Here is a 26671-nt window from a genome sequence, read left to right on the forward strand (position 1 = left end):
TGAGTCAAAGGTCTTTCTTGAATCAATGGAGGTTCAAAAAATACACCCTGTTGGATCTGCTTATCCTGCAGTCATGTGGTCGTGTCCTTTTTTAGTTTAACATCAGGTTTCCGCACAATCATTAAGGATGTAAACTCAGATTCCACAAATATTTCCTCAACGTTGAAAATAAGGAGGCCATACTGGCTGTGGGATTTTTCATTGCTCAAGCCATTATTGGGAACATACATTACAATAAGCTGTTAAGGTATTTCTTAAAACAGTAACAAAGCAACACAACTTTTTAAAAGGTTAAGAGGCGACAGCAGTGAGAAAATGAGTTGCTAGGTGACAGCAATCGTTAGCTTATGCCTAATTAACATTAATTAGAAAATGCATGTATTGAAAAGTGCTGAAAACAGAATTGTTACAATGATAGTGTGGGTGAGGAAATGTATTTACCCCAGCAGTATGTATGATAAATACAAGGCATACAATAATTAAACCAGCACAGATAACTTATATTTAAAGTAAAGCAGCGTATACTGCCTTCCCTCCGACTGCAATACAAAAACTTTGTTGCCAACCACAATGAAAAAAAAACTACCTTTCAGAATTCTTCCCACTCATGAGCTGTAGGTTTAGTTCTATTTATCTAGCACAGCTGCAACTTTAGGACACGTTGCATGTGTATCAGTGTGTGTGTGTGTGTGTGTGTGTGTGTGTGTGTGTGTGTGTGTGATGTTGTGATTGAATCCATCATCCCTGCCCTATCTCACCTACAATGCTACTCACTCCAGGATATTGCCTGGCTATTTTCTGTTGTCCAAACTCCTGTTTAATCTGGGTTGAGAAATTCCTAGAAACATCAGGGATTGGTTCCAAAACAGGAAAAGGACTTCCTCTGTTCACAGGGCAGGTCCCGCATCCAAGACTCCTGTGCCACAGACAGACAGGCAGGTAGGTAGGCAATCAGGACAGCAAGCTATTGGACCATTGGCCAGAAGAAAGCACTTGCTTTCACTATTGAGGTTATAATATAATCTTATTGAATTAACAGAACCTACCAGAGGTTTTGAGAGATTTATGAATTTTAGGCAAATGTTGTGAATATTTTTCACTAGTGCGAAAGTTTGCGAACTTGGCCAATTAACTGTTTCACATTTACAAGCTGATGCTGTGCTTTTTCTGCTTTGGTAAGTGCTCCCTCCTATACAGAGGGGATTACTAAACCAATGTAGTCCATCTCCCAAAGGGAATGCATGCATCAGCTGTGCACTCAGCCAAAGCACACACTTCTCTCCATTTAGAAAGCTTAGGGTGTATGATATTATAATGCAAGCAGTAATACAATGCAAATATGCCATATGATATAGGGTGCATTTGTGGACACTAACAGTAGAATGTAACCTGTTTATTACCCAGTAATACCTAGTAGCTTCAAGAGCACAGAAGACCTTTAATTTAATATACCAACTGTTCTTGTATTTCCCTGTAACATCTGTACACAATGTAATTTAGTAAACGTGTTTTTTCTTCTAACCTGGGAACTACTGTTACTATAACATTTTGAGTTACCTGACCTGTATCTCTTAACACACAATGAATCAATCTCTATTTAGTCTCTCAGTACCTCTTTATCCGTTTCCATCAATCTCAGTATATTAATTGGTATAGCATGCTAATTGTCCAGACACCTACAGTGTGTATTGCAGACCCAAGACAAAGCTGTTGTTCTGTAGTTAATCCCATAACTCTTATCGTTTACCAGTATGTTTATCTGGGGATCTAATTAGAGCCCTCTAAAAATGGATATTTGCAAATGTATTACTGTGTTTACTTTATCTATAGTACACAACTAAAGTAATGCCACTTGATTATAGTAGGAACTATAGGAAATAACGTAGATACTGTACATCATGAGGCTGTATACAAAAGAGCTATTGAGTAGGTGAAATGATAGTGGGTACCCAGCTAGTTGAACCATTAGCATAGTGTTACCACAGCTTTAAGGAAGGACAAATGTCCACAATGGAACAGACTGACACATTATGAAAGGAGTCAATTGCTTATTGCACGCTCAAAAATCAAACAGTGCAAGTACAGAATGGTGTCTAACTATGTGGAAACAGTGACTATAAACAGTTATTGCCTTGACTTTATTGGAGCTTGACCAGTGGTCTACAGTATGGCTATCAAAGGTTGAAGCTGCTTAGTTTGCAAAGTTACATACTAGACAGGCAGGGACTAAAGTCAGGGGCCTGGTGGTGCTTGTGTGCCGCAGATAGCTGATACAAAGGCAGTCACATGAATGTTAACTGGAGTCACAGGGTTGAATGATGGAACAGTGCCGCTGGGCAGAAGCATCCCCAGCACAGAACACTGGAGAAGAAACTCATCCTCTCACTCTCCATCTCTGAATCTCTACAGACATTTTCATTCACATCAAAGTGCTGCTTTTATCCCAGCCTTCCCGTGTTTGTTCTCTATTAATTCACAGCGTTCTTGTTTGGACAACAAAGTCAAGCCCTATAACACAGCAGGGAAGCGCAAAGCACACTGAAGGTTAGCTGGACTGACATTTGATGATGATGAGCTACTTCCCTTTCCATCAAGGATCATGACAGTCAGTGCCTGGATTCAGCTCCAAAGCTTGCATTTAAACATGAATTATTTATAAACATTCATTTATTATTTAAATTGTTCAATAATTATTAGCTTATCAATACAATCCATGTTCATGAGTATTGTAGTTGGTACGTTATCCACGGTAAAAAATAAAAAGGACCAATAGTTTACAAAAACAAGACATAGAATTAAATTACAACAGCGGGAGTTAGCTCACTGAAGTCTGACAGGACGGGTCCCGATAAGCAGCTGACTGTGTTCATTACAGCCTCCATGCTCTTGTGCAGTAGGTTTTCTTAGCTTGGGATCACAAAAGCCCTAGGAGTAATTATCTTGTTAGGTACTGCAAGTACTCTTTACTAACTTTACTACAGGAAGGCATTAGCAGTCAAAGGCTGTGACATACTGTAGACCTACTAAACAGATAGATGTGGAAGCAGTTCCAATGCTTGAGAGTACTTTTGCTGGGCTACAGGATAAAACTGGCTCTTCTCTCCATTGGATCAAACTGCCTCATATCCAAAGAACATGTAATAAATACATCCTATCAAATCAACTATATACCTTTGGAATTCTTTCATATCTTTCATAGAGATGCCCTAGCCTATTAGGGCAACACATGCTACTGCTAGAACTAAAAAGCAGTGCCGCCACTGCCAAACCACCAACCAGCTCTGGTCTTATTTAGTCCTGAAAGCCTGACAGCCATTTGCTTAACCTTTGAAACCTGATCACAGCCAAGGGGGCCTAAAATTAGTCAACTGGAAACCCAACACTAAGCAGTCTTCCTAGACCTAGAGAATTCATAAATTACGCGGCCATCTGCAATTCTTGAGAATGAGAGATACAAAGGGAGGCAGATCGACAGCAAGGGGACAAGGAGGGCGAGAGGTGGAGGACAATAAAACTCAGATAGGGAAAGGATGCGTACAGTACAAGCTATAGTATAGGTCTTTTTCATGAAGCATCAAGACCCTGGTAAGATCACACACTCAACACAGCCGATGTCATTGTGATGTGTAGCATCAAAGCATGTGGAGGAGACCCCCACAATGATGCCAGTTTAAATTTGTCTGTAATCATCTGGTAAACTAACCGGTGAATAAAACACACAGCATATAATTCAGAATTGATTAGTCAGAATTGATATGCTGTTTAGTCAAGAGGTTGCAGTGGCACCCACTGATATGTCATCTGCAAAGCATCATAGTTGTGCACAGATAAATGACAGTATGTATTTAGTTGGTTTTAGGGATAGGCAAATTATCAGAAACACTTGATTTCTGATATAAGTGGAGGATTAATTTGAGAGGTGTAGGGGTTTACAACTACTAATAATAACTCATTTAAAGACTAAGTTGCATTAAAAAAAAAAAAATAAATAAAAAAAAAAAAAAAAAAAACGCACTCATGTCTGTTACATTAACTCTTTACCACAGGTCCAGTAACCATTATTGGTCTGTTTCCACTACTGCACAAGGGGCACTTTAAAACCACTGTAACTAATGCATAGTGTAGATTGATGGTATTAATTTATTGTTTTTGACAAATGGTTTAAATTGCATATGAAGGAAGATACAGTATCTGTATGACTGCTGAATTTTAGCTCATGGTACAGTAGAGTACAGCCTCCTTAAATTGAAAGGTCAGTCATTAAAAAATGTAAAGAACAGAGACCTAGGGGACAGAGTGACATTACAGTACCAAGGATGAACTCAACCACAGCTCAAACTCGGGGTTTGCAGAAGATGAAGCCTTTTGTGCATTAACTGAACCCAACAAGTAAACACTATCACCCGAGAGGGGTCTGATTTGTAATCCAATATCCTAAGACTTTTTGTTTTACCGTTCAAACTTAAGTACGGTATAATAAACAGATCAATGTCAGTATAGTTTGATCAGAAGGACCGTTCCTGATGTTTTATGAAGCTACTACAGTATGTATACTCATACTTCAAGGACCGCAGAATTGTGAACATCAGCAAGCTACTGTTGCTTCTTGCTAAGTGTTTCAGACATGTGTAAAGCCTGGGGCAGGCTTTGAGGAAGCAAAGCAACCATTAATAGTGATCTGAGGTCTTTTCTAACAAGAAAGAACAGTAACATCCTTGACCTCTCCCCTGAGGCTACTGAAGACTGTAAAAAAGCTTTCCAAAAAAAGAAAACAAGCCGAGACAAACTACTTAGCTTCTATCCTTGTAGAAACTCTGAGGGGGGGCGGGTGTCAAATTATTCACAGCTCAACCACTGAATTGTGTGACCTATGTGGAAAGTCTACTGTCCTCATTTTCTTGACTAGTTCAGAACACAACCTGACCCAAAGAGAAAGAAATACAATTTAAAAAAGAATGGCCATTGGATGGGTTGCGCCCCCTTCTTTTACTTCTACCTGCATTAAAGCCAACAAAACCATCTTTTCACAGTCATAGAGACAAACTTACTCAGCTCCCCTGGGCACTATTTCATTAAGAGACTGTTTTATTTATGTTTGTGCTGTCCCAGGTTTAATAGTTTTTAAAATGTAAAAAGAACACTGTTTTAATGACAGTCTCATGAAATAGTAATCAAAATAAACCTAAAAGCTCCTTGGAGAAAATTTTCATCTTCAGCTGACAACATTCTCTTAGAGCAAACTGCACCACATTAGAATTGCGCTGAACGTCCTAACAATAACACTTCCCTGTCTTTATGCTTGTTTTCCACATGGTGCAATCTGTTTCTCTGCTTTCTCCGGATGACAGTGAAAGAATGGGAGTGAATACCCTATTGTCTGCAGCCAAAGACACTGGACCCTCCCTTACTGAAGCCTGCCAGAGGCTTGTTTGAGACACCCGGACATTCCAACAGCACCAGGGCATCCAGAACTGCTGTATCCTGTCCTTATCAAATAAAGACAGAGAAAAAATTTAAACTGGCGACTGTTCAGGCATTCAGAGGAGATACAAAGTTCATCTTGTTCAGACCTCTGGAAATTTGAAAATTAAGATTCTAATTATGGCCCCACTTTCCAAAGGATTTTAACAAGCCCTTTCCTACAGTCAAATTATGGACAAAAAAACGCACCAGTCTGATCTCCAGTGATTAATTTAAAGACAGGAGGCAATGAATGTGATGGTCAGCATCTTTCACTGTAGACCCACTGCTTGAATGTATTTAGTGTGGTTTTCTAATGCGGATCTGTTAAAAACAGCGACTTTATACTTCTACAGTTTTGTTTTATTTAGATTTTTCATATGTAAAAGTGCATCATCCAGTTTCTTATTGGGTCCTCTAAACTAATGTTTTGCAAAATGGGGGTTGCGACCCAAATATTGGTCGCCAAACTATCTAAAAAATATGATGTTTAGTGCACACTGTTAAGTTTCACTATTCAAAATAAATATAATTTGCATATAAATCATTAGCAGTAATTATGTAAACAATGTATTGTTTTATTACCAGTTTTCTGCTTTAAATGTGAATCCCAAAAAAGTGTAAGGTTACTTGGGATTTTGAAAACAGTTGTTAAAATGGATGCAAAATTAAAAATGTCAAATCCTACTTGCAGTTCAAAAAAATAAATAAATAAATAAAAACAACAACTCGCAATTAACATCTTTTATTAGCTTCAGTTTTTACATTGGTGACGAGGATGATCCGTGTCCTCGTGTGTAATTTGGCTCACGAAAACTAAGCTGTCGGCATCCTGAGACACGGCATCCAGATTGCATTGGGAAACCACACAAGTTTGATCAATTAGCTAAACAGCAAGAGGTTCTTTGAAAATCTGCCATTGTCTCAGCGTAGGAGATGAATGTATCCTACCTGGTTACAATGCACATTGCAAAAAAACAGAAAACTGCACAGCTGTTGTCGGTATGTTTGCAATGCTTGACGTTGAATTGAAAACTGGTATTCATTATGTTGCTGTACAATTTCAAATTAATACTGTAACAGGGAGGTAAAGGAAGCAATCCCAGCAAGTATTCTGGTGTCAAATGCACGGTTTATTTTACAAGAACGAGCAGTTCAATAAATGCAACAGTGGCGGGTCGTCAGCCGAGGCAAGTGGGGAATGGCCTCACCAATAATTCCCAAAGGCTAAAAAAATAGGTTTTGCATAATCGTATTATTTAATTGAGAAATATAAACACATTTAAGCATACTGAATAAATTTAAGACCACAGAAGCGCTAGTGACATTATTCAAGTCACAACTTGCTTTCACCAGTAGCGAAAACGCAACGCCAGATAGGGAGAACGTAGAGCTACCACACTACCCTGGGACGCACTTGAGTGCCTCACAAAGCTGCTTGTTACCCTGGCAACTCGCCACGCTGTAGAGTCCCTTTCCCGTTGCTATGGTAAACACGGCTCGATGAGGCACCTACTGGATTTGGAGCAGTTAAATATGAAAATATGTTTTGCAGTAAGATCCCAAGAAAAGAGACATTCAATTGTTAAGGACGGCATAATACCACTAACACTGAAGATTTTGAAGAAAGACCGTAAACAAACACGGCAAGGAAGAAGTTCATAAAATGGAAGGCAGCGCTGTGAACAAACTATTGTTGGCCATGTTTCCTTCTTTCAACTAAATAAGACAAAAGGTTACATCTCTTTTAATGGAGTAAAACTGTAAATTTCTTGCCACGACATGACAAGCTGCCTTGTTCGTTTTGAATTAATGATTTTGTGATATTGTATTTGTGTCTTTACAGCCAATGTTCCACACTGGTGTCACATAATATCTTGTAGAACTAAAAACTACGTGGTTTTAAGGTTCTGATTTGCCAGCTGATTATACAAACTTGTACCTGCAATTCTGTAAATTGTGTGTTGTTTACAGTGCTAATGTTTTTTAACTGATGAGGGTGTATTTTACATAGTGACCACAGTTTTATTGGAAAGCATTAAAATGCTCTCAGTGGAGGAATATGCAATGAACAAAGTACATTGACTTTTAGTACGTTAGCCACTGAGTGGGGGCTGTAATAACTATTTTGTGATTTGTGCCTCACCTGTCTAAAGTCACGAGCTGCCACTGAAATGCAATAACAATAACGAACACAGGATAAATAAAAGGGTTTCATAAACAGTCAGGTAACACACACAAATCTAACAATCTCTGTGTGTCTGACTCGGTAATTAAAAAAGCTTCAAAACTCACTCTTCACCCAGCCTCCTCCCTCTGCCATACTTATATTTCGCTCTGTCGTGCACGCTTCACCCACTCACAGGCACACATTCACGTCCCACCACCCATTATCTCAATGCACCCACATTGCCCATTAAATCCCCATGTCTGCGATCGGCTGCAGTCCTATTGTCTGCTCGAAGGGGACCCTTAACTCAAAAACCTGGGCTGGCTGTCATGTGAGATAATGTCTATAGAAGTGGCATCCCCACCCCACCCACCCACGTTTGTCTGCCTCATCATTACAATAAATTAAGCATCGCTTTTTGATTGGTTAAGAAGTATTTCAGTTAAAATACCGAACAGTGAATAAAGTAACACCCTGTATGCAATATAAAAGGATCTGAAGTAAACAGTCAATTACTGCAGGGGTTACATGTCACAACCAGTTTCATAAACCCAACACACCTAATTTTGATCTGTATTTGTACCACTCTGTATTTGTGCTGGCATGCTCTCGGATTTAAAAACCTAGCTTTAAAAGCAACATGACCAGATTGACAGATGCAGGTTTGCTCATCTGTGACGCACACCGCCTAATTAGTAGATATTGAGGTTGTGCAGATATTCCACCTTTACAGTTGCCAGAAAGCAAGCTATGGAAGCAAAGACACCTCTACAAAAGCAACCTATAAAAGATGGATACAGCAGGGTCTGTTTATAAAATAAATCAGTGTTTATTCAATTAATCACAAATCGCTAGCCTCTAGAAAAGCTATGAAGAAAATGTGGCATAAAATCATACTGCCTTTGATCGGTTTTACAATAGGAATCCCAGGTTAAGATGTGAAACAGTCAAGATAATGTTGGCAAAAGAAAATCTGTATATGTCTTCCATGTTTTTCAAACCCTTGATGATCCATTGACTGACCCTGCCACCTATGATTGCCTAGATTTCAATACCTAATGTACACCCTATAGCTCACCAGCATGGACGTGCTCTGCAGTACCTGCTAAATAACTTTGTGCCATCAATGCTACTTGATCGGGCTGGCTCGATCAACCTCCTCCAACATAGAGGAACCCATATCAACAACTACTATTTAAGTGGAAAGGTTTCCCCATACCTCTGTCAACAGGTTTTAAAATGGATTTTAACAAGCCCTCAGGTTACAGGTTCAAATTACTGAGCCAGGACTCCCACCTACTGTAGTTACTGTACCTCACACCCAGCATATTATGGAAGCCTATACAGTATCCACAATGCCATCAGCACATTTTTTTTTTTTTACAAAAGGCAAAGTGGCATGGTGGCACGTTTCCTCAATACTGAACTGACTTACAGCTCCAAATTGGTTACTAATTTACACTTCAAGTAAACATTTTTTTTTTTTTTTTTTTTTTAAATACAACACCACATTCAATTCTTACTGTTTTCAAGAACAAAAATAAATGTATTCCCCACCAACGACATACGGTAGAATCTCATACGGTGGGTTCGCAAGATACAGACTTAACTGACTGTTACCACAGTGACGCATAAGCAACATCTATGGGGCTTCTGACTTGTGTAAGGTGAACTGACTTTGAAAAGAACATTCCAGTATTCTAACATTGATTCAGGATGTCCTGTAGACAGTAGCTGTCCTGTGCTATTTTTAACCTGTGGTTTATTAAGGCTCAGTTATTGGGAAACATACAATGTGGCAAGTTCCCACTCTCAATGACACACTACAGTACTTGCTCAGTGGCAAAATATTTCACTGAGGTTCGTGCAAAGCCTCTAGAAATGAGTCAAATTTCCTGGAAGTAATAATATGGAAAACACACAATGCCTTTTCTACCAGGAGACAATCTCTAAATAACAAAACTGTCTTCAAACTAGTGTTTTTACATTTTTCCATGTACCATTTGCTTGGAAAGCAGTTGAAAAGATTGAAGCCGTCTTTGAGTGTAACAAAAACTGTGGAAAAAAATACAAATCCTCTTAAATGTTTTAAATTTTAGCTAGTACTGTAGTTACTATATTTGTTACTTTACTGCTTTTTGATTAAACACATTGATATAAATCAATAGACACGCAGACAATCATCAATTGTTTTAAAACAATGTAGCCAGTGCTTATCTTATCATTTTAATGTAAATGTACCATCTTCATGAAGCTTATAAAGCAAAGAGTCACGTGTTTACCCGCCAGCTAATGCTTTATGAATACTTCCCTAAAGCAGAACCTTATAATAATTGTAATTTCTGTGCTGCTGCCCATGGTCTACAAATTACAGCATGCATATTTGCACAAGTGGACACATGCAATTACTATCTAATTGCATGCATGAAGCAGTTCTAGCTTCCAGGACTTTAATCTTATTAACTAGATGGGGGCTTTAAGAACACCCGCTTGGGACCTGGAGGGAATCCAGAGCAGCAAAGGCCCACAACAAATTCCCTTCTGCTGGTTGTTTGGAGAAGGTGCTGGTGTAATTATACAGTTGCGATGTAGTTACAAAAATTTTCCCAACTACTGCATGGCCAAAAGTTTTGCATCACCTAGAATTGAGACATAAAAAAAAAAAAAAAAAAAAAAAAAAAAGTACTATATGAACATCATTTAGCTCTTTTATTTAACATCATGTAATCGAAGAAAATACAAAATAATATTGCAAAAGTCTACCAGAAGCCGTAACAATAGTACAGTATCTCATGTTAGATTTTAAAATGTCACGTCAGTTTTTCGTTAAGTATACAAAAAACTAACCAGCAGTACGTAATATTCAGCAGGTTTAATTCAAATTTATGAAAGAAAATGTAATTATATAGGCAGATGCAAAGTCTTTGGCCATAGCTGTATACACTATCATGTTTGACACGCAGATACAGTACTTTACAATCCACTTCAGATCCCCATACAGTAGCTTTTCTCCCTGCATCTGATATTATACTGTAGAGCAATCACTTTACTGATAATGTGTTTGATCAATACCTGGTGCAGAATGCAGCTGCTCAAATCGAAATTTTGATGTTGTGGCTTAAACTTTTTCAGGTTGACACAACATTGACAAAAAGTTGCGTTTCATGGGCCAGTGAAGTTGAAATAGTTTGAAGCATTTACTGTCAAATGCTTATGTTGCAATAGTACCAATGAGGATGTTCAGGACAGCATTTACTTGGCTCACCTAGTAAAAAGCACTGCTGCTGGTAAAGCAGGGTGAGCGATGCAACGCAACTACTAAATACAAACGTGACAATCCTGGCTGGGGACCCATAGACCTCTGTAGATCTTCAATTAAATTTAGGTCATGTTTTTATTGTCCAAAGCAATCTGTACCAACTGGACAATGTTACTTTCAAAGTATTTAGTTTTCACTGCCTTAATTAATTGCTAGTTTGGACTTTTGCCACCAAGGTTAAAAGTGTCTTCATATATTCTCCCACTACATTACTGTACACTCCCATCAACCTGGACATGGTCAGAAGTGATTCAGGAGGACAGACAGCCACAGAGGCTGGTCGTTGGGACTAAATCTATGAGTCAGTCACACTCATTGCAGAGAAAACGAGCCGTGATAAACCACTTTAAAACACTTCCTGTTACACTCGCTCCAGGCAGCCATGGGAGTCAGTTAATAAGCTTAGGCACAATCCCCTTTCTCTGCCCACAGTATGCCCAAGTTTAATTATACAGAGATCTAGTTAAGCCTCCTTAAAGTACAGGGGCCTGCTGATTGCCATTATGGAGGACTGGTTGCTGATCACCACATTGCACTACAGCAGATGAAAAATCACGACTGTGACAAAATACTGCATTTAAGTAAACCAAACCATCCTTTGTCTATGAAGATGTTAAAATATATGGTTCACATAAGCATAAGCTTTTCAAGTTTACTCCTCCCTTATTTGTATGCAATTGACAGGCCTATATTCTTTTTTTTTTTTTTTTTTTTTTTAAATATATTTGCTTAATTTCTTTAAATTTTTATAGCTCTATAAAGCAGCCCTCTCGTCCATGTTGGCCTACACCAGTCTCCATGCTTTCAGCACTGGGCAAAAGCTTGTCTCTAAGAACTTTTATTACTACACATGTGCCTTGATTAAAATGTTACATTATTCAGACTAAGCCCAATAACATGTTTTTTGGGGCAACTAACATCATCATCACCAAGCTTTGAAAAATTAGGTCTGCTGTGATTAATAGACTAATCGGACCAATTAATCAGCCAGTTGATTGCAGATTTTTATTTTTTTTTTTTATTATTATTATATATTTATATATATATATATATATATATATATATATATATATATATATATATATATATATATATACATATATACACATATATAATATATATATATATATATATGATATATATATATATATATATTACTATATATATATATATATATATATATATATAGATATCGTATATATATATATATATATAATGTGTGTGTGTGTATGTATATATATATAACATATATATAATATATTGATATAATTTTGTATAAAAAATATAGAATTATATATAATATAAAAATAAAGTTTTCTCCACAACAGTACAATCACAAATGAGCGCATGCATGACATAAACGGTTGAAGATCTTTAGTAAGTTTAACCAATGGGAGAGTCACTCAATCATGAGTGAGCAGAGGCAGTACATAAATATGCCAAGTTAGGGGGTAAGATGAGTTTCGCGATATTGCTTATTATAGGAGAAGTAATATTTAACATTGTTTTAAAAAAAAAAGTTAAGTCATAAGTCAACTGAGACATTGTAGTCGATTTGGTTACGAATCAATTTTCAAAATATAACTTTAATATCATTACCTTTATTAAAAACGTGCCCAGATTAATCTATCGATTAATCAACTACAAATTAACAGATCGAAAATTTTAATCGATTGACAGCCCTATAAAAAATATATTTTCTTACTTTACAGACTACAAAAACGTATACATACCCTAGAAAATAATTAGACACCATGTAAACTTGCTAACACACATTTGGGATAACTCCACCAACAAAAAACTGTTCATCTACAGGGCTGAAACAGTATCACGGTACTAAGCAAAATGGCAGCCTACTTTCTATAAAACAAACACAGGTTTCTTTCAGTTGTAAATTGTAAAAAGTTACACAGATTAACTCATATACAATTATAAAGTCCCTTTATTTGTAGCCTACATAAACAAATATATTTATTTAGAATATTGCTGGTGGTAAATTCTCTCCCTTTAACCCATTAAATACACTATTTGAACTAAAATTATGTTTGGAAATCAATAGGCAAATATTTTGCTTCTCTTCTCCAAATCATGACTTCACTAACTGGTTAAATTAGAAAAAAAAAAAAATGTATGAAATAGTAAAAAGTGTAATTACAACTGTTTGACTGTTAGCACGGTCTGTGATATGGGATTCACACCCAAAACTTCATTTCAAAATAAAAGCATTCAATTGGCAATACATCTGGTTTTTTGTGATATTATATGATCACAAAAACAGGAAATGTTATGAGTCAAAGCTGCACTGCTTAGATTTCTCTTACAAGTTTAACACTTGTTTTAGCAGTTTTCATAGCCTAGACCCAGACTTGCATTATACTGTACATCCAGAATGCTTGAAGCAAACACAGTAAAAATGAATGTATAAAAACAGTTTCAACAATGTACAGGTTGTAGCCTACTGTTAAAGCAATCCAGTATTCTATTGGTTTTGAAAACATAACCCTGGGAGGTACTTTAGCAGATTATCCCAAATAGGAATGCAATGACGAACTTGAGTGTCCTGCTGAGCTGTAGTACACAATCACTGAGCTCATTCACAAAAAAAAAAAAGAGACAGGTTACATCACTACCAGACCGAGTCACTCTGAGAAGGCGTCGAACATCCTATCTCCTGCCCTGATGAACAGTCTTACTGCTGTCCCAGTACAATCATACTATTCATTGCACATAATCATCCTGGGATCTACAGCAATGTTTCAGAAAGCTCTACTTCCCAGAAAAGATCTTCAACTTTTTTCCCCCTTAAAAAAATGTGGCAAACAGTGCCTGCCAACACAAATAACCCTCAAGTCCTAGCACGGACTTCTTTGACCAGATTCTAACTTGCTGCTATCGACTGTAATTGGACAGTTTCTTTTACTATTATTGTTTTCTCTGTGAACGATATGGCAGTTACCAAACTGAAATGAATGTATTCTATTCTTGACAGTATTTGTCCATTTTAGGAAGCAGCATTTCCAAACACAATGACTTCAGCAAAAATAACAGCTTAGGTACGAATTAGAAATGTGAATCTATTTCCCTTTTACATTTACAAAAAACTAAGAACTGAAGTCACGCAGTCTAAACTAGTCATTTCATGTGGCACCTGCTTTTTCAAAAAAAGAAGAACTGCAGTATGTTACAACAGAACTTCAAAGAGGAAGCTTTTAAATGTCAAATTTAAAAAAATTTAAAAGTTAATCTTAAACTACTCTCTCCCAAGCCATGACATATTGTACTGGGGCCAGCTGTCAGTAGAGCTTAGACACTTAGGTTTGGGAAAGCTTGGACACAACACAGGTGAATGCCCAGCAGCATTACCATTTCCCATTCTAAATTCTACCCCCCCATGCTTTGATCTCGCAGTACAGTTCTATTTTAACAGAGTTTCTTAATTTACATCCACTTCTATCCGCCCTCTGCGACCTTGTCCTTTCACTGTGTTGTGCCAGAGTTTCAAATTAGGAGATGGATGGGTGGGTGTCTGGGTGCGGGGAAGGAAACATCAGTTTATAAACATCTCAGGGTCATATTTAGGTGGGGATGGACAAAATGGAAAGCGACTCAGGGATCAATCTCAAAATATACCATGACAGTCTGAGATGACAACAACCCGTATAAAGACTAATTTGGACTACATTAAGAAAGTGAGCTGCTTGCACACGTTTAGAGTGAGTTTGCTGCTGCTCTGATTAAAACAAATTGCTTTAGATAGTCAGAAGCAAAGGGGGAATTTTGAAAAATGTTCAGGGCTCCCTAAGCTTCCCATTCTGACTAACACTGGATGAAATGAGCAGGCTCTACAGAAAGCATGCTAGTGCCAGTGTTCTTCTACGCCAACCCAGCAGATAATTACTGAAAATCCTTACAGAAAATGACACACACAAAATATTGGGTATGAATCACAGCAACTGAAATCCGAGTGGAAATCCGATTGTCCACTTCAGCTGACATGCAAACACTATTTATCCTGCCAGGCCCTGTCCCACTATCTGTCTTCCTGCCCCCACTTCCCCTGTTATTTTGGGGTTATTTGGTATCCTTTGCTATTTTAATTTTATCTTTGTCTTCCTTGCCCCTCCCCCCAAAAAAAACATTTTTGGTTATTTAATTTTAAATCTCTTTTCCAACAGGCAGGTGACATCCACAATAAACACAAGAGCAAAGAATACAGCAGGACAGCAGATCAGGAGACATTGACTGCATAGAAGAAAACCAAAAGAAGGGAAATTGATTAATTTAAAAGTGTTAAGCACTTTATACAAGTCCCTCGCCCCTGAAGATGTCCACGTAAACACTGTGGAGGAACAAGGAATTGAAAGAAATCTGTTAAGATACTCAGAGACTCAAAACAGCAAAATGATTCTTGAAATCAATATGTGGCTATCAGTTACTTTATACAGATCTGCCATATGGCACTTTACATATCACATATCTCAGCTCCCACTTTAAGAAAAAAATGCTCAAGGTTTAAAACAAAACTTGTGACAGCAAGCCTCAAACGGATATGTCTGTCTCAGTCAGCCAAGAAAATGTCTAAAAATACAGTAAAAAAAAAAAAAAAAAAAAAAAAAAAAAAAAAAAAAAAAAAAAGTTTACCAGACATGCACACTGCATATTTCAGAATACGTACTGTAACAGGCATGACATGCTAAATTGAGCAAAAGAAATCTATCAATTTGTTATTATGAAATCCAATTTTTGATAACAGATTTGTATGAAACTAAAACCTTTAACTCTAATATAATCTAAATATGTTAACATAAAAACAGTATGCTGTAACTGTAAGAACATGGTTATTAATACACAAGAACAATTCAGTATCTATTTTAACAGCATTTTGGCTTTTAGGTCACTTCATCCTACCCTGTAGGTAGTACTAATATAGTATTAAAAGTTACCATCCAGGCAGCAAAACTAAGAATAAACTCAAGTCAATAGTAAGGCAGTCACTAACATGCTGTGGCACTTTTACCCAGGCACAACTGTAGGACCCTTCAACTGTACGGAAAGAATCGCTCTTAAGGTTCTGTAGAAGTAGGGTGAAAGATCTTGAACAGCTCCTTCGATTATATACTGTTCTGTACCTCACATCCTCTATTGCTTTACCTGGTTTTACTCCAGCTTCTTATTGTACTACAGATTTGCACTTTTGGAAAGAAATTTCATTTAATGGTCATCATAACCAACCGACCCAAAGTCTACCTGCAATATTATTCATCACCTGATATTTCTCGCCCTCTAGTTGCCTCTCTACTGTAGTCAAAATCTAGTATAGGGGTTAGAGTTCTACAAGACTTCTTGTTCCATTTCCACAGTGTCAGTTACTTTTAAACAATCTGAAAGCACAATACGCTGGAGGCTTGCTTTGGAGGGGATAAATGGGAGTCAATTGAGGCTCACTGGATAAGAAATCTGTGTTTTTAGATTTACTACAGAGCTGTGGAAGCAAATGACTCTTGTGGGCCTTAATCCATAACAAAAAGGGATCAATATTCACTGCACTCTAGCCTATGTGAATATGGTGGATCTCCATTGCTGTCTATATATCAGCTTTAAATGGGAGATGTGCTGTTTATGAAATGTGATGCTTATGAACAAGGCGCTGGGCTGGCAGCACCAATTCTTCCTTTTGTATTTATACAAGTTTAATATCTGGAGGGACCACACTCTTAAGAGGGTGAAAGAGCAGCTCACTCTCTCAGCTCTGTCGCTCTTTTTGAGACTACATGAAAAGGTGCCAGTTGTGTAGTGTCTTTGTGATGTCGACTAAACAGATTATTCTGCTTTACTGTGTTACCGAGTCGCTGAGGTTGAAAAATTGAACAGAAAGTGCTGTGGGTGCACTGGAGCTAATGGTGTTGAATACTGTATAGTTTCTTGAACTAAATGATAGAGTTTATTTTTGATTTAATAACATTAATATTAAATAAATAGCTTTTAAAACTAATCATTTTAAAACGCGCGATGCCCAAATTAAAGTTAACGTAACTGCCTCCCTCAAAAACTATTAATATTTGGACAATGGTGCTACAGTTCGTTACTATCGTCATGTGAACGGCCAGGCTAAAAACCGAAATAATTATTCTATGTAATTATCCACAGGTAATTTAAAACCCATGTAAATAAAATAAAGTTAGTACTATACAATACGTGTTGCTTAGTATTTGAATAATGTATAATACAGTAGTTGCTACGACCGGTGCATTGGTTTGAATTGTGCACATTAAAAAAAAAAAAAAGAAAACACTGCTATTTACATCTCAAAAACAGCGTAAGAAACTGTGATAACTGTGATACAGTACACAAACTGCAAGGAATCATACATTGTTCATCTGTGAACCTACACGAATCACTTGTTTTTACAAACATGTACAAAACATGCTGGGGAACCAGTGTGTGTTTGATGACAAGTGCCATTCACAATGCAAAACTATTTAAATGTATATATCCTGTGGCTGTGCAAGTAAACACTTTAAGTGTTTAAGTTTAAGTTGTCAGGAAAACAAAGGGCAGAATATGCTGTCTATTTCTGAGCTCTCTCATCCCCGATCATAATCACAAAAGAATACTGTATCGTAGTCTCTTACCGTACACCCGCACCCATCCCTGTTGTTGGCACACAGATTCCATTAAGATCCGATCCACCAGTGGATCCAGGGACATCATTCCCCCGTGCAAAGAACCCACGTCGTCCACAAACGAGTCCGTTTCCATCCCGGAGATACCACCGTGGTGATACATCCCAGGTACTGGCAAGGAGTCCATTCTTGGAGAATCCACCAGTTGTTTATATATATATATATATATATATATATATATATATATATATATATAGTTGTTATGTGTGTGTGTGTGTGTGTGTATATATATATATATATATATATATATATATATATATATATATATATAATATTAATAAACCTGTCACAATTACAGTATTAATATAATAATATAATCCAAACACAACTACGACCATTCGTTCCCTTCAATTTTACATCCAATCTCGGTTGTTTTTTTTGTTTTTTTTGTTTGTTTTATTTTTATTTCTGTTTTTTTTTCAACGATCCAGTTTGCTTTACCACCATCATCGGTACTTCGGAAGTTCGCTATGGAACTAGTGTACAGCGCTGTTTATTTAGCAGGTGATTACATTCTGAATCCAGGTACGACATAGCAAAAATCGGCGCTATTTCAAAACCAGACAACAGTCAAGATGATGAGGTTAGGAACCCACTTGCACACTTCTTAAGCCCTCAGCTGTTCTTTCAACCTAGGCTCCACTTCGTTTTCTCGTGGTACCAGGCTTGATTCAGTAGCTGTACTTTATCTATTTTATCTCATAGACAATGCGCTTACAAATTCATTTTCCAACCTACTCTGCCTTCAACAGGATTCAAAATAAATAAACATGCGTTATTTTCTTTCTTTCTTTCCCCCTTCGTCCCAGCCTCAGTGACTGGAATCCATCTAAACGTATACGCACAATGGGCAATGAATGACTATGTCCCTCTGTTACATATCCTGGGGGAGGACTTAAATTCTCACTACTACCACTCTTTTCTCATTATTTCGTCCCGGGATCGTCCCGTTAGGTGTCCGTCCGCTTTACCCCACAGTCATGCTGCTCCCTTCTGTTAAATTCTGTAGGTTCAAATAGGGAAACAAAAATCCTATTCACGTTTTCAAAATCCCAAACAGCAGCAGCAGTGGCAGCTTTCTCCTCAATCACACAGCTCCAGCCGGGATCCCAGGGAGATAGGCGAGAGAAGCAGATCACAGATTTGCTCGCTCTCGCTCTCTCTTGTCAATTGGGCTGCACGAGTTGTGGGCACAGACAGCATGAATCAAAGCACTGATGTTCTTCCACAAAAGTACAAAATAATAGAATGCCTGACTTTACAGAAACAAACTTTTTAAGACGAATCAGTTTAAAAAGCGACATTCTTATTGCATACACGCTTGAACCTTGAGTGTTTAAATGCAGAATGATCTAAAATGTGTTGATTTTTTAATACTGTGGTAAGACGAAACAAACGTTTAATGGAGGTGTTTCCACCAAATGTCAATTTGAGGTTAAACAACAGTAAAAACATTTTAGTAATTTATATCTATCTATCTATCCACATACACACACACACAGGCACAGACAAAAGTATTTGGGCAGTTAAAAAAATGAGAAAAATCACAAAGTGATTTCTGTAATTTCTAATTGTTCTATTGAAAGATATAATTGGAAGTAGAGATTTGGCTTTATAATATAAAAATATTATAGTGGCTTAAGACTAAGAAAGTGAATGTCCTTGAGTGGCCCAGTCAAAGTCCTGACTTGAATTCTATTGAGAATCTACGGAAAAACCTGCTGTCCATAAGCGATCCCCAAGCAACTTGAGAGAGCTTGAGCAAATCTGAAGAATGGGCACAAATTGCACAAAGCCGGTGTGCAAAGTTGGTAGAGACTTACCCAAAAAGACTTCCGGCTGTAATTGCTGTCAAAGGTGCTTCCACCAAATATTGAGTTGACAGTTCTGAATACTTACGAAATCAACATATTTCAGTTTTTTCTCTTTAGTTTTTGCTGACATTTACTGTAACTTATCTTACCCTTAAAAGTCTTCAGTTTGAACATTCAAGTTTTGAATAAAAGATTAAGTTTAAAAAAAATGTGGGCACATATATATATATATATACATACATATATATATATATACATATATATATATATATATATATATATATATATATATATATATATATATATATATATATATATATATTTGCATTTTGACAGTAAATCTGATTTGAAGTTTATGAAGAAAAGTCCAATTTTGCCATGGTAACATAGTGCTGTAGACATGCATCATACAATGGTGTTTTTAAAACTATACAGTTAAATGCTGTTGGAAGTAATATACCAAAAGTTGATGTACAAAATGTGAAACTAGAGAAAATATTTGCGTAAGAAAGCAACATTAATACCAATGCAGTAAGTTTCAGCAAGGATTCCAAAGCAACATTAATACCAATGCAGTAAGTTTCAGCAAGGATTCCACACATTCATGCTACTGGATCTCTGAGCCGGTTGGTAACAAATTTGAATCCAGCTTTAAACATAAACTGAAAATACCCCCGAACTAAAGGTACTCTGCTTCTTTATTCCCTGTTTCTATGTAGTGAACTTTTATACTTTGTACTATTTATATTGTCTCTAAATAAATAAACAAACTGAAGAATAAAAAAACACTACCAGCACTTACTGGAATTTCATTGCAACCAGGAAAAGTGTTTTACTTTCAATATCTTTGCCCAACCCCTATGAACGTATACAGTATATACTACTACACCCTGAAAGTAGGGTATTCAAGACTCAACAATTGATGATTGTCATAACAAAATATCAAATAACTAAAATGAATACTCTGAAACGTGCAAGTGGAATTAGACAGCTTGGATTGTTCCCCATTGTAACTATAGAGCACCAGGTGTGGTTCAAAGACTTTTTATTAAACCATGCCTTGACTGTGATCTGGATGTGAGGCTTCCTCTTATACTAAGATGCAGGAGTTATAAACTGCAGCATAAACAGAAAAGTGAAACCTTGAAGTAATCGATCTCTGTCTCCTCTTACATAATATCACGGAAGGGATTAACTACACAGTAATGCTAAAAATGCACTACTGCGACTACGACTACTTTGACTACTACCATCAACACAACAACAGATAATAGTTATGAGTTACAAAATATATAAGATTGTAGTTCCCATACATTTAGATGAAATAAGATTAGATTTAAAGTTTTGCATTCGTATGACAGGGGTTTTTTTTTCTTGTCTGGTCTAATAAAAAAAAAAAAAACAATGAAAACCGACCTTGTGATAAAAACTGGCTCAAAAAACAAACAGCTACCAAAAATATTTGGGGGACTTGAGAATTCAGAAGTCTGGTTTCTTCAGCAAAGTGAGACAAGGAGTGTGGAAAATAGCATTTTCACCCTTCAGTCAAATTTAAACCCCTATTTTCACTCACAAAGTAACTTTGGTGCTTTAAGGTTTATCCTTTCAGTGTCATAGCTTGGAGTTCAGATGCAATGTAGCCTGGTTTGCAAATCTTGGTAACTTAAATTGAGTATAACTTTTTCAATATTTTTGGAAATCAACTGCAGTATATTTACAATGTGACTTTAAGCAAAGTAGAGCATTTCATTTGTAGATGAAACTAGCAGACTTAATTTTGAAAACACTGTTGTAACATATTATTAGTACAATACAACAACTTTTGAAAATTGGGCTGTAGAACATAGTTGTTCAGGAGTTTTAACTTTAAGACTACCCTGGAGGAGGCTTAAGTCCAGATCTGCCATTGAAACAACTTTTTGATTTTTGTTTTTCTCCCATGTATCGACAGGTGGATAGCATGATTTATTTGATGAGAACTGATTGAGAAACCGATACCGTTTTAACAGTCACTTGAAACCATAACAAATATTTTACATACCGATATATCTCCATCAGCTAACCGAAGCAATGCAATTCCAGCTTTGTTGCGGGTGATTTTTTTTTGTTTTTGTATGTTTTTGTATTACATTATTAGATGTTATTGCAATGTAGATCATACAATTAACATTATAACTATACTTAGGGCTGTAAATCAACGTTTAATTTATAACAAGCAGCGCCAAAAGCACGGCTTGACAGGAATGAAGACTTCATTAGCAGAGGTAGAAACATGCAAAGTAATACCAGCTCCGTTGTAGTTTTGTGTTTGTTATCTATAGCGTTTTTTTTTTTTTTTTTTTGTTTTTTTTTTATTTTATTTTATTTTTTTATTTTTAGCAAAAATGTATTTCGAGCTTTCCACAGCTATAAAACAAATCTACAGCCTGTGTTCCCTTTTTCGTGTGTCCTACTACTGTTTCTTCACCTGTTTTCCCCTCTGCCTGGTTACTCGTTATTACCAGAAACTATATCCTGTTTCTAAAAACGATTGCATCTCATTAAAAACCAAGAACGTCTTTCTTAAAGGGATACACATCTAAAAGCAAATAGAAAGATATACATATAAACAAATACAACAGGTCAGTTTAAAATTATGACGATATATTTTTTATAGAAAATTACGAAATTCTATAATAAAATATATACATTTGACATTATTTATATTTACATGATATAACGATTTTTCTTAAATCCCAGTGAAAAAGCTAAATTATCAATCTGTCCCTCAAGCAACGGCTTTCTCTCGAGTGGAAGACAGTGAAACAGACTTAAAACTCGGTCATAACAAAGTCGGCAACAGCGACTTAAGCCTTTTTTTTGGTCTTAGGCTTAAGTCAGCCTTGTGAATACTGCCCCAGGGATCGTAATATGTAGTAAAAGATTTCAACTGTGTGTGCCATATAAAACCCATATAACAGCATTCCCATGTTATGCAACCATGCTTTGGCTCCTTCTCTGCTGTTCTCAAAGTTGGCATCAGAAACTGCAATGGTTGTGCTCAGCCAGCAAAATATTCACAGAACTCAATTGGCGCGTTTGCTGAATTTGCTGGGAGACAGGATTAGGGAAATGTTTTCTGGCAAAAACTGGACCATTACAAACACATGCTTAAAGTCTGGAGCACAGATTGAGTCAATAGACGGGTAAAACTGGAGTTAATGATTCCAATTCTACACAGTTTGATTTCTAGTTAGCTCGTATCTTATTATATAAATTAGATTAATTTAAATAATCCAACTTCCAATCTTTTTTTTTAAAATTTATGCTGATATTTTGATGTGTATTTTCTATTTGATTGGCTAAATGTCTACAGCAGTATATCACATTGTACAACACATTGCAATGCATATCGTCAATGAATAATTCAAATACACAACACTTAGAAAAAGAGCACAAGTTTATGAAAGAAAAGCTAAATATCCTGTTTATTCAGTGGCAAACTTCATACAAGTATTAAGCCATGGCACTGAATGAAGACAAGGTAAAGATGCAATTAAGCAAATGTTTATTTTTATTATGATTAATAATAAATACAAGGGTACTAAATTCTAAAATAGCAATCCACATAGCTAGATCTAATATACATGAATGGGGGCATATCTGGCTAGAAGAAAGGTTCAAAGAAGCCTCAAAATGTTTTTCCAAGACTAAAGTGAAGTGTTGTTGAAATTATTCCAACTACAGACATAAACCAAGAGCAGCAATCAACAGAAAAGAATGCTGTGCTATCTGTGTTCTGTGGGAATTAGATAGACTCTTACTAATTAGTTTGGGGTTGTGTTGTGGTATCCATAACATAACTGTGTGAAGTATGTATATGGAAGTTACACATTACATCATCCTCCAGCAGATTTACATAGGACAGCATTATCTTTTCTTTTTCCAACTGTACAGTTCATAAAATTGCTGTAAAACTTTGGGATAGCCTGTTTTGTACATACAGTTCTTTGTTGGAAAATGTAGTTTGATAAGAGACACACTACTGCAACCTTGCAATGATGTCTGCCAAAATCCAAATACCTTTTTAGTTGCCAGAAACTGTTTGGTGATGCCCCCTTGTGGGTATTTAGTATAATCCCACTCAAAGACTTACGGTGCACTACTGTATGGTTTTCTGAGAATGTGTAGGTTGTACAAAAAATATGTAGGTATAATTTCACGTTTAATTCGATTATTTATTTATTCATTTTTTACATTTTAAAATCTAATCTTGCCACCCCCACCTTTCTTTCTTAGTCTAACAATATTTGCATCTCAAACACGTATTTATGCTACCAACATTTTTTTTTTTAAATTTAAAAACATATACATATTTAAAATTGCTTTATTTTATTGAATTAGAAAAAAAACAAATATGTTTATGGAAGATATCATAAATACAAAACATAACAAAAACGCAAAATCATTGATTGAAAAAAAGAAAAAGATAAATGTAAAGTTTTTTTGTTCTTTTGTCTTTAATTAACAGAATAAAACGTTTTTAAATTGTTCTATATTTATAGTCAATTGTCACGTATGTTATTGAGGATAACAAAATAGGAGTGACATGTATCCAGCAGAGGGCGCTGGAGGGTTTGGTCTGATCTCTTTGTAGCCATTTGTGTTTCCTGTTCCGAAAAATTCTTGAACTGATCACCAATGATGATAGCACGTTATGGATTTCAGACAGTTCCGGAACGGATTTTTAGACAACTCTTAAGGTCAGAATATAAGTTCAGCAAATATGCCTATGCTAATGTTAGTAGATGCTTTTACTTAAATCGATTTACTTTCACATGCAGTAGTAGGATGCATAATATTAAGCATTTGGAATACGGTGTACACAGTACTACTAATATTATCCTGCTTCTTGATCATGGTCCAAAACACATCGACACACACACACACACACACACACACACATATGTATCCATATATGTCCACATTATATATATATATATATCACATATAAATGTATATATATATATATGCATACGCTAAATGACTAAACTTACAATTCTGTTTCCATTCTATAGTCTTATTCTTAACCCTTGTTAACGCATGTTTTGCTCAATACCAACCCACCACTGCAAAGGGGGTAAGGAGGTTTATTTTGATTTGTACATTTAAATTAGACATACATTTGCATGCACAGTTCAGGTGGCAGACTGAACTTAAAAATTCTCTTTTGTGTTTTATACTGTTTTAAAAAAATATATAAATCAATGTACTTATATTGCTACTCAGAATTTTTCATTAATATGACAAATGCAATTACGGTATACTTTTAAATCTGAAAAGAAAGCATAAATTACAATTCCAAAGAGCCCTCAGTAGTATCTGGCAATCAACCCCTAATTGTGTTACTTTTTAGACAGGTTTCTGCATCGTCATACATTTTGTTTTGTTCACTGGCTTGAGTAACCAAGGCAACTTTAGCAAAACAAACTGAACCAAACGGATAAGGTTCAATGGTGCAGTGGGACAAAAGGTAGGGATTAGACAATCATGCTGGTTGGACAAGGTTCTCAAAAACTCTCTGCTCCAAATTTACAATTAGTGGAATTTTATCAAATAGAAAAAAAAAAGCCCTCAAATGAAGTTACCAAACTAGAAATGGTGTTTTTTTTTTTCATTTAGAGAAAACAGTTTGGAGTAAATGCTGTGAAAATATGACCCGATGTGTTTATTGGTTGATTTGGTTTATAAAGGTTAAACATCCACCAAAACAAGCATCACATGAGATAGGATATCTGGTGAGAGCAGTGGCAGCCTGTTATAATAGCATACAGTCATCGGTATTCAAATCACACAGAACAGATACCTCCCATTGGAATTTGAACCACTACTGTTTGTGATGAGTAATTCAGATGATGACTTTGGCATGTCAGGTTATTTATATGTTACAGATTTGCCTTTGTCAAATTTCTACTGTTTATTACATATTCATCTCGGGCATATTTTTACTGGGATTCAATACTTCTCATGTTTTAGGGGGATTAATGGGGTTCTGTGCAGTTGATGGCTGCTGCTTGGTTCCCTTATTTGTTTTTTCAGTGCACTGTACTGCTATTAAGATACCAAGGAATGAAAATAACAGGATGCAGAAATGTGATTTTGACGAAGGTTCTTGTATTAACCAGAAAAACTACCAGGATACATTTATTGCATCCACTGGTTAACAGCGTCTCGATAACAGCTTTGTATTTTAGGACCATGGAAGGTAAATTTTTAAGCTGTGCACTCTTTTCATTGGTGTAGAAGAGGTCCTAGTGTTGGAGAGTCTTCATCTATCAACAGAGTTTCATCACAACAGCATCGCACATATCGAGCTGCAGTATGTGCAGAGCTGAAGAAACCTCTGGTTCTGCAGGATCTACAAGCAACTGAACTCAAGCCTGCTGAGGTACAGAACATTGTACTATGTTCACCTTCTGCATCTACAATCTTTGCCAGAAACTTAATTGGAGCTGACATTCATTAAACAGCCTTGTCATATCCAGGTGAGGGTGTCTGTCCATTGCTGTGGGGTGAACTTTGCTGATATACTGGCATGTCAGGGACTGTACCAAGAGAAGCCCCCACTGCCCTTCACTCCAGGTAAGTACTATTACTGTCCACTGTCATGTGTCTAGTTGAGTAGTTTTACCTTAGCATGTGATGGAGTGTTTTGAAGTTATGGATGAGGGGCTGTCACTGTAGATACAATAGCTGTTAAGAAAACCTTTGTTGTCTTGCTGTTCCTGAATTCGTTCCCAGTCCGCCACTGCAGGTGAAATATGATATAATTAAATTATTGGTTGCCATACAGTGCTGTCAACTTGGAGTTCTACCATGATAGTGTTTAAGTATCTTCTATTTTATTTTGTTGTACCAGCAGATGTTGTTGTGAAAGTGCTGTCTAGGCTGGAGATGATGTGTTTTTAACAAAGAGCATGAACATGAATTCCTAGACAGATGTGTGGTTTCTGTATGTCCTGGTTCCAGCTAATTGACCTCCAGCAGGGCCAAAATAAAAAATGATGTACAGTATAGAAGAATGAAAGAAAATAAATGGATAAGTAGATTAGATACCATGGTGCCTGAAGGTTTAAATAAAACGAAACAGTAGATCATTACATCATTAGCTATATAGTGAATGACATCACAAAGACATTAGATTTAAAGAGAAATAAATGTGTGGGTACCATGGCATCAAAAGCCT

The 26671-nt window shown here is 36.4% G+C and overlaps 2 protein-coding genes across 5 annotated transcripts in view; one reads left to right on the top strand and one right to left on the bottom strand.

Annotated features, from left to right (window-relative positions):
* Window positions 1-21904, bottom strand: part of LOC121330766 (ras GTPase-activating protein nGAP-like) — an 87103-nt gene extending 65199 nt beyond the window's left edge. For 2 of the 3 annotated variants that reach the window (XM_041277505.1, XM_041277503.1), the window contains exon 1: window positions 17582-17795. In XM_041277505.1, coding sequence (XP_041133439.1) covers window positions 17582-17759 — 178 coding nt within the window. In that variant the 5' untranslated portion in view covers window positions 17760-17795. Of the gene's footprint in view, window positions 1-17581; window positions 17796-21487 lie in introns of those variants that run through there. The other variant, XM_041277506.1, reaches the window with a different exon arrangement.
* A 2187-nt stretch (window positions 21905-24091) lies between these two features.
* Window positions 24092-26243, top strand: LOC121294110 (quinone oxidoreductase-like protein 2). Of its 2 annotated transcripts, none has more exons than XM_041217680.1 (3): window positions 24092-24188; window positions 25732-25873; window positions 25971-26243. In XM_041217680.1, exons 1-3 carry the CDS (start codon window positions 24127-24129, stop codon window positions 26100-26102), a joined length of 336 nt encoding a protein of 111 aa, XP_041073614.1. In that variant the 5' UTR covers window positions 24092-24126; the 3' UTR covers window positions 26103-26243. The 2 variants fall into 2 exon arrangements, with proteins under 2 accessions (XP_041073614.1, XP_041073613.1); XM_041217679.1 differs by having other exon boundaries at window positions 25729-25873; window positions 25971-26117.
* The last annotated feature ends 428 nt before the right edge of the window (window positions 26244-26671 follow it).

The sequence above is a fragment of the Polyodon spathula genome, chromosome 18 (genome assembly GCF_017654505.1).
Source record: "Polyodon spathula isolate WHYD16114869_AA chromosome 18, ASM1765450v1, whole genome shotgun sequence".
Lineage (NCBI taxonomy): Eukaryota > Metazoa > Chordata > Actinopteri > Acipenseriformes > Polyodontidae > Polyodon > Polyodon spathula.

Coding starts and splice junctions, on each gene's coding strand:
- LOC121294110 (XM_041217679.1), top strand. CDS start 24,127: ATGATGATAGCACGTTATGGATTTCAGACAGTTCCGGAACGGATTTTT. Junction 24,189..25,728: donor ATTTTTAGACAACTCTTAAG/GTCAGAATATAA, acceptor TCATTGGTGTAG/AAGAGGTCCTAGTGTTGGAG. Junction 25,874..25,970: donor CTGAACTCAAGCCTGCTGAG/GTACAGAACATT, acceptor TGTCATATCCAG/GTGAGGGTGTCTGTCCATTG.